The 13,209-nt window shown below is 41.6% G+C and overlaps 1 protein-coding gene across 1 annotated transcript in view; it reads left to right on the top strand.

Annotated features, from left to right (window-relative positions):
* Positions 1-13,209, top strand: part of LOC123968947 (glycine receptor subunit beta-like) — a 63,256-nt gene that overhangs the window by 26,978 nt on the left and 23,069 nt on the right. The window contains exon 8 of the mRNA XM_046045992.1: positions 3,330-3,482. Within this exon, the coding sequence (XP_045901948.1) occupies positions 3,330-3,482 (153 nt within the window). The remainder of the gene's footprint in view (positions 1-3,329; positions 3,483-13,209) is intronic.

Genomic DNA, 13,209 nt, shown 5'->3' with positions numbered 1-13,209 from the left:
ACGGGATGACCCCGGTCCTAATTTGGATTCCCCCCGTTTGAAAAGAGAGTAAACCAAATGCATTCCATCTGTGTTTAAACATGTATTTAGGTTACACATACAATCCACTCACTTAACAACGATGGCGATGAGTTAAAAGAAATAGCCCGTGACTTATTGTAAACGTCTTGGCAACCATTGTATGACCAGTTATTGAAAATTAGAAATGTGAATTTCGTTTAAGGATTGCCATCTTCTTCATGTGATGATACATGATGCCTTTAGATAAAAACAATTTGTTGATTATTGATGATTTAATGAATGATGCTAGCAATAAGGTCCAAAATGTGTTTACAAAATATGTGCATCATAGAAATTTAAGTTGTTTATACCTATAAATGCCTGTAAACCAACCTGTAAATGCCTCATGATCTACAAATCCTACAAATAAATTTAGTTATTTGTCCCAAGAATATATTTTCTTTATTCCAAACACGAGTGCCCGTTGGGACGCTAAAATTTTTAAGACGGACTCTGTCTATGGGATATTTCACATTATTATATTTCACATTAATGCCTTAGCGTGTGCTAGCTTAACAGCCGGAGTGACTTTCTTTACAAACAGACATAATGTTAACCCGAAAGTTGTCTACAGTGTTTTTAGCTCTTATGAATTTTATCTTGAGGTCTACTCCATTTATCATTAACTTGTCTTGAAAAAGCAAGTCAGAATGTAAAGGGGATATTAGCTCCACTACACGGCTGCCTTGTGTGTACTCCATTCTTTTAACTAGTCCCTCATTGTGTCCTGCAGACGTTGCGTCGTCCATATGACCTGCTGTATCCATGCAAAATAGTCCGGATCCAAACTGTGTCTGCAGAGCGTCCTTTCCATAGTTCAAAAGGCACTATTATACCCCTGTAAGGATATGTGTTTGATGATTGCATTATGAGTCGGTCCCCCAACGATATGTCGACCTGTGAAAATATTGTACCCACTTCGCCTGCTTGATCCAGGTTTCCACCATTAGCTTTGGTGATATTTAAGCGCGTGTACAGAAACATATCGTTTAGATCCAGGTAGTCCTCTGTACTAGCTGGAATGAAAAATTCAAGGGGTGCAGAGTCGTCGACGTTAGTAATAACATCCGTAGCTATGTTTTTAGCAGCTGTCTTTAAATGAGGGGCAACAAATGTAAATCCTTTCTTGAGTAGGGGGAATGCTAGTCTAAACAGAGCCTTAAAGATACCCCCTAACCCTGCACCATACTGAGCACCGAACCCGCTGTATCCTGGTAAATCACTTTTGTTTGCCATGGATTTGGTCCAATATATTTCCCCGTCATAGTCTTTTAACCTGTAAACAGGAGGGTCCCTTGACACGCATTCCTTTACAGTAAAATATTCATCAGTATAATTTCAATTTGTTATTCATGTTACATTTGTAACTTCCTTTTTACGCATTTGTGGAATTTTGTCCAATGTGTACCACGGAGATCTGTTAAAAAAAAAAAATAGACAAAGCTGCAAGCAGCGTTGGGAGGGCCCTCGCACGTGTAGCGCATCAATGTGTGATGCCGCGGCGTTGCAGATTCTGGAGCGCTGTCGGTGCGGCTGTGAATTTGCCACGCCCTTCGAATGCTGCACAAAGGTGTTAATCACCATTTTCTGTGTTCCCTTTGTGGTGCTACATAGCACTTCGCACTATGAATATAACTGAACATGTAGATGTGTTCGGGGCGGGACAGTGAGCATGTAGGCTGAAGTTACAACTTCCTGTTTCATGGCGAATCATCAATGGGATTAGACTAGACAGGGAAAATTTGAAGTCGGTCGGACTAATTCTCTAGAAGGAGTTTGTTAAAGTACGGAGTGTGTTAAAAATCCAAAAATTACCCAAAAATTCAAAATGGCCGACTGCCTGTTTGGTTCACTCCAAGAGGCTTTTTTGTTAATCTGGACATGATACGTGTGCCACAGAAATTTCGTACATGTAGGTAAAACGTGCAATGGGGGCTGCTTTGTTGAAGGTCACTTCCTGTTGCCAGTAGGTGGCACTATGACTATGGGTGAATGTTGTCTTGTACATGTGTTCAGGATGGGACTCTTATCAAACGTATGAAATTTGGTATAGATCTGAGCATGTACAGTCAAGTTACAACTTCCTGTGTCATAGCGAGTTTAACTTTGCCGCCTGCTGAAGTTGATATGCCCAACCTGCTAGGAGTAGTACATTACCGCATAAAACGTGTCATTTCCTGTTGCCAGCAGGTGGCGCTGTGACTTTGAGTGAATATTGGCATGTGGCTGTGTTCAGGGTGGGACTCTTATTATACATATAAAATTTGGTGCAGATGTGAGCATGTATACTGAACTGATACAACTTCCTGTTTCATGGCGAATCATCGATTTTGGACGCCATGCCAGAAGCATGCCGTTCCACAAAAACTCACCATTTGTACAACTTTTAATCGTCAATGGGTTTAGACTGCACAGCAAAAATCTGAAGTCGGTCGGACTAAATCCCTAGGAGGAGTTTTTCCACATAGTGTTATTATTGCATTTGTTGATCTATTTTTACACAGAAAACAGTTTTTGCAAATTTGTGGATCATTTCCGGTCAATTTGCAGGTCTGTAAAAAGTGTGAGAGCAGTTTATTAGCTACACCTGCAGGTGGCAGTAGCGGCATTGCCTCCCATGAGTTGTAAGATTGTCCACTGCAGTACCCAGGGTCATCTGTAGAAGACAACAACTTCTACTTCTGCTGGACCACTGCACTCTACTCCGTCTAAACTTTTCTGTACAAGTGTATATCACTGTATTTGTTTTAAATTTATATTTAAATAAATAGACTACATTTGAAAAGTGACAAAGCATAGTTATTTGACGCTAAAGATCCTTCAGCGTCTGTGTGAGATGCTCTGGGGGGTCTCGTTCAGATTGGAAGTGCTAGCTAGTGCTAGCTAGTGCTAGCTAGCTACGTTGAGCCCCCTGATGCCCCCTACTCTTACCATAACCATCAGAAATGTTAGTACCTAAATCCTAAGTCACTGACTTTATGCATGTCAACCTGCTAGCACACAGCTGTAGGGTTAGCCTCCTTTATGTTGCTGCGACGTAGCAAACAGTGGGTAAAGGGTATCTTTAGCGTCAGATAATTATGCTTTGTCACGCTGTCTGAAAGCATCAGTCATGATGCACTAAGATGAGAACGCTTTGGAATAAGCACCTCTTCTTATCTTCTGTACTTTCAGATTACTTTTGGAGTTTCCCAGTCATTTTTATCTTCTATAAATGTTTGCCAAAACATTTTTGATTAATCCATACATACTCCTCTGTCTGTTTCTAGGATACTACACCTGCGTTGAAGTGATTTTTACATTGCGTCGGCAGGTTGGTTTTTACCTGATGGGAGTTTATGCTCCAACTCTATTGATTGTCGTTTTGTCCTGGTTATCATTCTGGATCAACCCTGATGCCTCCGCTGCAAGGGTGCCACTGGGTGAGTACCACAAATACACATTAAACATGCATCAATTAACATTCAAATATTTACAGAAGTTATTTACATCCTTTAACACAGGTAGGTGCCGAATAAAGAGGTGGGTAGTAATGAGTTACATTTACTCTGTTCCATGTACTCAAGTAACTTTTTTCAGTAAATGGTGCTTGTCAGAGTAGTTTTAATGAATCATACTCTTACTCTTACTTGAGTAATTTTTTTAAGAGAAAAATCCTTACTTTTTCTCCGCTACATTTGGATACATTCATTGCACTACCTCACTACTTACTATTTAATATTTAGGCTACAGATTAAAATTTAGAGCACCGTGCAGCCACACCTGACCCATCCAAGGGCCGTCAGGCTTTCTCAAAGCATCTGGATTTGACGCCCTGGGATGAGACCGTGTTGGTGCAGCAGGATCAGGTTGGGAAGTCAGTAGGCTACACTGCTCTGACACTGAGCTGACAGAGAGCAGTGTCTGTTTTGTTAATGCTAATATGTTTAATAATAAATAGCCTCACACAGTATATCATGCTTTCTGTCTTAATGTAAATATTCAAGGTAACAGTGTACCAGCAGTTTGTTTGCCAAATCATAATTTAATATTGGGGACAACAAGAAAATCTTAAACAATCTTTACTTATTGGCGACATCACGGAGCTGGTGGATGTTGCACTCCTCCACCTTCATATTTGAGGATGCCCCATATGTGGGGAACCGTGAGGATGCCCCAACACCAAACTTAACACACCTGCTCCCCATTCACACCTGAGACCTTGTAACACTAACGAGTCACATGACACCAGGGAGTTCTACAAAAACTCAGCTTTTGTACATCTTTTAATCCTCAATGGGTTCAGAGTAGACAGCAAAAATCTGAAGTCGGTCGGACAAATTCTCTAGGTGGAGCCTGAACATCATCCAAAAATGACAAAATTCAAAATGGCCGACTTCCTGTTGGGTTTAGAGCATCGCTCCGGGAGGCTTTTTGATATGTCCAGACATGATACATGTGCCACAGAAATTTCATACATGTAGGTGAAACGTGCTGCGGGGGCTGCTTCGTTAAAGGTCATTTCCTGTTACCAACAGATGGCGCTATGGCTATGGGTGAATGTTAGCATATACTGTATATGTGTTCAGAGTGCGGCTCTTATAAACGTGTAAAATTTCGTACAGACCCGAGCATGTAGAGTGAAGTTACAACAACTTCCTGTGTCATGGTGAAGCGTTTCATTTTGGCGCCCTACCACCACCACGCCATTAACTGAAAACTGACAAGTTTTACCACATGGCATCTTCAGTGTGTTAAGTGTTTTCTGAGACAGTTTTGAAGTTGACATGGCCAACCTGCTAGGAGTAGCGTAAAACGTGTCATTTCCTGTTGCCAGCAGGTGGCGCAATGCTTTTGAGTGAATGTTGGCATATGGATGTGTTTAAGGCGGGACTGTTATTATCCATGTCAAATTTGGTACAGATGTGAGCATGTACACTGAAGTTATAACAACTTCCTGTTTTGTAGCGAATCATCAATTTTCACCACACGCACGCCATGCCACAAAAGCTCACCATTTGTACAACTTTTAATTGTCAGTGGGTTTAGAGTGCACAGTAAAAATTTGAAGTTGATCGGATCAATTCTCTAGGATGAGTTTGTTGTATAAGTATGCAACCTGCAAATGGTATAAAATAGGTTAAAATTGCACTTTCAATTCAAAATGGCGGAGTTGCGTTAAGGATATTATTCTTTGATGCTTTTTTGTGTGTCTTGATATATGTCCCCAAAACATTTCGTGCACATAGGTTGAACGTGGCCGAGAGGCAAATTTTGTAGGTGGTGCTAGCGATCCATTTTGCCACGCCCATGTACAGGACCCATAAAATACGTAATTTTCACTTCTGACATGTTTGCAGCATGTTTAGGCCGCCAAAAATGAGCTTACTTTGCAGAAAAAAGGGGGAAAAAATCCCTTCAGTTTCAATAGGGACCTCGCACGGTTTGTGCTCGGGCCCTAAAAAATAATCCCTTCAGTTTCAATAGGGACCTCGCACGGTTTGTGCTCGGGCTCTAATCAGACAGAACACACACACACACACACACACACACACACACACACACACACACACATACAGGCAGGATGATTAACAGACTGAACACAGATACGTTACAAGACACAAGACAAGAATCATACTGGAAGCACAAGCAGACTAAATAACTGATAACACAGACAGACTAAAAAAATAACAGGGAAAACAGACAATGAAAATAGAATCAAACAAATTTGAACCAGGGCAGCTTTGTAAGATTTTGAGTTTTGTTTATTCTTCAGAGGAGCTTTAGGATCCAAGGTTGAGGAACATAGCGAACTGAAAGAACTGACTAGAAAGAACTGATCAGATAATTTGTGTCAGAGAACCCAGGAATCCCATTGCCAAATGAATTGAATTTAGTACAGAATTTAGAGGCACTGTGCTCATTGAAGCTGTGTCTTTGTCAGGTCCTCCTCCTCATTGTTGCCCAGCTCATCGTTCCCATTGCTGACCTGCTCCTCATCTTCTTTGCTGCCCTGCTCAAGGTTAACGCTATTGCTGAGAAACCTTTCCTCAACGTTTTTCCCGCAGCTCAGTCTAATTGAGATACAGCTGATAAATGTTACAGAGATAAAGCTGGCCAATCCTACAGATCCTACGCTGCGGCACAGAGCAGCCTGATAGTTAGCTGAGTCATTCTACGAAATGGGTGCCATTTCCACTTTGTAATTTTACAATTTTTTATCGAGAGCAAACTTTTTTTCTCTTAATCTACAACTTCAAAGATATGTTAAACCTCCAAGAAAACATATTTTCCCGCCTCAAATCCTTCTTAATATAATACTTTTTACTCAGACAAGAGAGGCATTCTTGTACCACCCCGTCACGGACAATATGTACAACCTTTGAGTGGTAATATAAGAAATAGATTTTAAAAACGAATGTTTTCCTACTAAAAGGATGCCTCCTGGACGCCGCCCTAGAGAGGTGTTCCAGGCATGTCAAGCTGGGAGATGGCCTCGGGGAAGACCCAGGACTAGGTGGAGAGATTATATCTCCACACTGGCCTGGGAATGCCTCACGATCCCACAGTCACAGCTGGTTAATGTGGCCCGGGAAAGAGAAGTTTGGGGTCCCCTGCTGGAGCTGCTGCCCCCGCGACCCGACCCCCGATAAGCGGATGAAGATGGATGGATGGATGTTTTCCTACTAGTAAAATGTCTTCTTTTTTAGAAACCATCAAAAATGCTAATTCACTTAAAATGTTGACATAAAAGTTACATTTATTCAATGGGTGGTTCACTGTGACAGGGTGGTATGGACAAACTCTTTCTCTATATGATCTGCTTGTTTTAACCTTAATTTAAGCCTTTTAGCCTTAAATTAACAGAAACTTTTGGATTCTGGATACAAATATAGTTCTGACTTAATTATACAAGATCCAAAATATAATGAAGATTAGGCTTTAATAATACAATAGACAATTATAAGTATATAACTGAATAATAATAATGGTTCAAAAAGGCAAAAATATTACATTAACTCCTTGAAAACTGTAAAAACTGGGAGAGGAGAGACATTAAAATTGTAAATGTAACGGACAACTTACATTTAAATAACAATTATTATTGCCGTTATTGTGAAATGCCAGTCTGCTGATATTACAGATCAGTATGTGGCCTAATTTAATGTGAAGAGGCCTTCTCTCTCACAGCAGCTGTTTAAAGAGAAGTGGCGAAGGATTGGACATGAGACTGAGCTCAGAACACATACAGATCTGAATGGAGTTAGAGTGGTTGCTTCCAGGTTGCAAAAAATAATCTGGAAAAGATTGCACTGCCACTGAAATCATGCGAGAAAACATGAGAATTCCATTTTATTCTATTTTGGTGCTCGCAGTAATCAAAAACTATATAATTGTAGCATTACCCCTTAGTAACGTTTGAAAAGTTTAAAAACCAGGGTGGAAGACATTAAAATTACAAATATAGGAGCATCAAAATAGTGATTGGGAGAGTCGCATACACACATCCCTCTGGATTTCCATGTGACGGGATGTCACAAGCACCTCATCAAACACATACCACAGGATGTAATCTCTTGCAGGCCAGAAGAACCTGTTAGCACCAGCACGGTGCATACATTTTACAAGGGTATGTGCTTCATCTGTATTAAGGATGATCCCAGGATAAAGGTCATTATCGTATTTAAGGACACACCACTTCCCAGTGAGATCTCCACTTTCCCAAGCAATTGCTTCTGTCTGCACCTTTTGGGTTGTCTTGTTGAAAGTGAAGTGCCGTGTGGCGAAGCACTGACATCTCAGCTGCTTTTGCGTGGCACACATGCACCTGACTTCCCGGTAAAGAATTTCTCCCGGACTGAATGTGACCACTTGGTGAGTTTTCATTGTGGACGGCACTGGGGGAATCTGGCCTGGCATCCTTTCCATTGCCTGCTCCACTGCGATGGATTCTACGTAAAACAACGTAACAGTTGTAGATGTTTCTTTGAGGGCCTTGTATAGCTCATGGGTATTGGGTATGTCGCGACCATTGGACACAAGCTTGTCCGCTTTTCTTTTCAAGGTCCCTCCAACACCGTCAGGGGCCCCCTTGCCATGGTTTGCCTCAAAAAAGTTCCATGTGCCGCCTTTCAGGCCTCGTCTTGCAAGCTCTGTGCTGAAAAGGAAGAAATTCCCTTTCTGTTTCTATCGGGTACATGGTCCATCACTCAGAAAGTGTAGAACGGATACATTTGGATATGTGGCTTGGATTTAATCCAGCACTGGATTCATGTGTTCCTATATTGCTGGGGGGCTTTTGTGTTTGGAGGGTGATACTGTGCTAAAGCAAATGGGCTCCTTTTCCCCACCTATGTACAAAACATCAGTGTGCAGATTAGCTTGTTGGTGGGAGGAGCCAAAGTCCACAGCTTGAATCTCTGAGCTGTATTTGCACGTGTAGTTTTCAGAGAAGTCAATGTGGATCACTGCCTCCTCTTTTGACAGGTTCTTTTTCAACTCTATGCAGTAAGAGTACTGTTGATTTATGTTGAATGTGTCTTTTGAATTTATGAAGAAGAGCGTGGAATAACTCCACAAGATTATCTTGTGTGTCCTCCATTGTTTTCTTCACTGTGATCTTGACATTGGTAGGACCCCCCCTCACATCTTCCCTTTCTTTCTCTGCTGTGGCCCATTGAGTAAATGCAACCTTTGGAGAGCTGAACAGTCTTGTCTGTGCATTCTGCGCACTCATCATACATGCAAATTTTGAGGTGTCACAGGATATCATTTCAGTCAAACTCTCGAGATCTAAAGTTTCTATGAGCCTCAAATGATGCAACTTCTCAACGACAAATCTGAGAATCCCAGGGCTTTCTCAGCAAATGCTTGTAGCCTGTACTTCACAATCTTCCCCAATGTTACCTTTGCTATTAGTTGTTTTTCTTTTTCTTTTTATGTTTTCAATCAATGATTCATGATAGGAGTAGTGTTTTTCTTATTTTGGAGCTTTTTGAACGTGGAGATTCATTCTTATTTAAGCACTTATATCTTTTTTCTGTATTTGGCAGCACGTTTTCTTTCCTTCTGTAGCGATTTCTTTAGTGTTTCAATTTCTCTGCGTAGTGTGTCCCTGTTCTTCCTGGAAATTCGCTTTCCTTCTTCATGTTGCCTGAAACAAAACAAAATCCACTGGTAACTTAGGGGGTCAGTCATGTACACCACATGTAAAACACTTACTCATCAATGACACACCTGCTTCTTATTCTCTACATTTGTCCATTTTCAGTCCTAACTGCATATTACCCTGACCTTGAAGATCCTGACTGCTGTTGTGACTGTTGGACATGATGTGAGAAGGGGTATCCAGACTGTGCTTCCTAGCCTCTGCCTCCTCTTTTCTCTTCTAGTTCTGCTTCCTCCACTTTTTACGCAGCTGACGTTTCCATCTCTCACTTAGATCACTAATCTTTCCCTCCTCTCAGAATCAGCATCCCAATGTGCACGGCATCGCCGTTGTCTCTCAGCGGCACTTAATGGAGCCATGATGGAGACATATCTAACTGCAAATGTTATGGAATTTAACATTATTGTTTAAACACAGAGAGCGAGTTAGTGAACCAAACAGGGTTAACAGAAAATACTCCTACTCAAAACAGACATTTTACATTAATATAGGCTGCACTTTAATCAATTACAATCATTATAACGGGAAGTAGAACCAATTTCATCCTAAAATGGCTGCACCTCTCCATGGGGTCAAATTTCTGACCTAGCATACATGTATTCACTTTGAAATATAGTTTTCTTTGCATTAATAGTGTAAAAATATTAATAAACAGTTTTCCCTATCTATTTTGCGTGACGGGGTGGTTGTTTTGAGCTTGACTGACCCTGTTTAACATGAAAAATCAACAAATAAGCAATGTAAAAGAGTGTCTGTACTTGCCTGCCTTTGTTCTTTTTGGCTCCAAAAGTCACTTCCTCTTTGAAATGATATTTAAAGCAACAGTACATTATTTATGGACAAAACAAGTTAGTGTGGCGGGGTGGTAAGTCAAACAAAGGGACAAACGAAATTACAAAAAATAATGTTTTTTTTTTAATTTATGTATATTTTATGTAAACACGGATACAAATACAATCCTGAAAATAATTATGTTTTGAAAAAAATATTAAACTTATTTGGCAATATTTTAGATGCAAATCTCTTGTTGGTCAGTACGGACATGTGAAATAGGCCATGTACTAAGAAAAAACTATTACAAATAGTATGTTACTCTTTAGTAATAGTATTTTTTTTTTATATCTTATGCTAACAACAACACTTGAATTAATAGCTTTAATCTCTGGAAACACATTTTGGGAAATTTTTTGTAACTTATGCATCTCATTAAACGTTGCGGACCCAAATGGCACCCGTTTCATAGAATGACTCAGCTGGTGAGTGCCCCAGAAGCCTCAGCTAGCCAGCGCTCTAGAGACTATGTTGCTTGGTTCTCCGCCGGTGGCCTGACCAACCCCTGTTTCTGGCACTACATTGGTGGTCTGACCAACTCCTGTTTCACATGTCCAGTTGGTGGTCCCACTGACACCTGCTCCTGGTTCTCCATCAGTGGCCCGACCCACAACTGCTCTTGGTTCTCTGTCGGTGACTTGACTGACTCCTGCTCCACGTGTCCAGTCAGCGGGCGGGCACGCATCCAGTTCGTAGTCCGACCGACACCTGTTCCCTAGTTCCCTGTTGGATGCCCGTGTCCATTTGGCTGCCCGGGCGACACCTCGCACCCCTGAGCTGCTGCAAACTCATCATCTGCTGTCAAGCCATAGCAGTTACCTGTCTGTCATGCTGCAGCTAATCCTTGCCCCGTCTGCGCCTGCGGAACTGTCGCCACATATACCCCCTGTCTCTGCTGTGCCTCAGTGCCCCATTGTTTCTATGGCTCCATCAGCTTTCCCGTTTTGTTTCCTGTGTTAACTGTTCACCATTCCAGCCGCTCATGTCATCTGCTTGACCTCCAGAGGTGTCTCGCCTTTATCGCTGGCCACAAGAGGGTTTTGGTCTTCGCTGTTAGCCTCCTGTCCAGCCTCCGAAGGGTTTCTGCCCTTGTTCTGAACGCCTCAGTCAGATAGGTCAACCTCATGACCTGCTCGGTCTGCTGGTTCTGTCATGGTTATGGGTTAAGGTGTTATTATTTCCTGTTTTCTTGTTTAGACTCTTCCCAGTGTGTGTGTTAGTGTTTATCACTCCCTGCCTCTGTGTCCTCAATTAGGTTTTGTTAGTTACAAATGTTCCTGTTCCATGTGTTGTTGCATGTTTTACTTTGATATCATCCATCTCTGTATTCTTTATTGAGCTATACTTCTTTTCTTTGTCTTCCCTGATTACCCTGATGTGTTTCACCTGTGTGTGTTTGTAATGTTATGTACAACAACAACTAATTATAATGTGAATTTACAAGACAATCCAACATAATGCAGTCTACTTAAGAAATGATTATGGATATTTATTTTACAATTGATTTTATCTTGACTTTGATAGCTTGTGTTTCAGCATTATTTCTCTACATTCAGAATATATTTCCCACATATCTGTGCCTCTGACATGTCCAGAAAAATGTTGTAATATTACAAGACTAACATCATCATTTAAGGAGAACTCATATGCTCACATTCACATGTTTTTTAAAAGTCTACCTGCCCTTAACTCTGCTGTGCATTACATGATTGCTCCACATCCCCTTCAGACCATGGCCCAGTTTGGGACTGCGAGCTGCATGTGAAACCGAAAGTAACCGAAAATACTTCTGATCCGACAGAAATCTGTGAATCTATGTTAACTTCAGCACCTCCCATAAAGTGCAGCTCACAGTCCAAAAAAGAGCAAGGTTGCGCCTCAGTCTTTACATGATTATATATGATTATTACTGCACCAGTTAGCATTGGTACCATTAGGTCACAACTGTAGGGACGTGCGAGAGTGGGTTCACTTGATTACACCTTCTGTGACTTTTACCTATCAAGCCTTATCAACCAGGGGTTCACCCAGAAATAGGTGGTTGAGCTCACGGCAGAAAACGAGGTCCTCAGAAGTACGGATAAATCCCTCACTGAGGGAATGACACGGGTCTGCGCATTTAGAACCTGTCTAATTTCATAGTTGTTAAATCCACTCTTTTATAGTTGTCAAATCTACTTTGTGACACTACTCTTGGCTGGGAGGACTAGTGATTGTTATCTTGATTCCAGCACAGTGGTCCAGTGGATAGCACTAGATAAATCAATGTTGTAATCCTAAAAACTAAAGTGAAAAGCTAATTTAAAAAAAGCAGTTTTCTCCAAGCTCCTCCCTCGAGCAAATCGCGTAGTTGTCAGAGGAAAACCCAGTCCGACCACGGGTGTTTATTTGTCCGAAACCTGGAGCGCTGCTCTCTGCTCCTCTAGCCCAAGTTTAGCAGCTCTCAACCGGCCTGCAGATTTTCAATCGCCCGCTCTGCCTGGCCCTCTTCACACAACGCTCTGAAGCTGTCGGTGACGAACGGACAATCTCAACGTTGATAGGCTATCACAACTCAGCGTCATGCGAATTTCTCGCTTGAGTTGAAAATATTGAACTGACGCGCTTTCTGCACTTTAAAAATCTCTCCCACATATCTGTGTTGTCTGACATTTGCAGAATATTAATTTGAGTTATAATATTACAAGATATAATGAGAATGAAGTCATTATAATTTAACAAAATCTACCTGCCCCACTGCTGCACATTACCCTGCGTTATTGCTCTGCTGATGTGGTAGTAGGTTGCTACCCCCTTTAGACCGTCTGACATACACAGAGCCCGTCTGGGACTGTACTGGACGAGCCGAACTCACTGCTCTTCATCAGAGGTAGAAAACTGAAACTGAAAACACGTTCACTTCAGCACCTCTGATAAAGTGCAGCTCACAGCCGCTTCAGAGGGAATCCTGGAGCATAGAGACAGTCAAACAGAGTGAGGGGGGCAGAGACAGCAAAGAGAGTGAGGGGGTCGTTATTCTCCCACTACTTTGCAGCGACTGTTGACCGTTTGTGTAAGCACATTGACTAGACACTGACCGACAACATTTATATTTAAATGTTTTGATCACTATTTTGCTCGGGACAAATTAGTAGTCGCGGACAAGCCCTGAAGCTGTGAGCAATGCGCTC

This window comes from Micropterus dolomieu, linkage group LG01, assembly GCF_021292245.1.
Source record: "Micropterus dolomieu isolate WLL.071019.BEF.003 ecotype Adirondacks linkage group LG01, ASM2129224v1, whole genome shotgun sequence".
Lineage (NCBI taxonomy): Eukaryota > Metazoa > Chordata > Actinopteri > Centrarchiformes > Centrarchidae > Micropterus > Micropterus dolomieu.
Note: the sequence above shows the minus strand (reverse complement) of the source record. Positions and strands in the feature narration are given on the sequence as shown.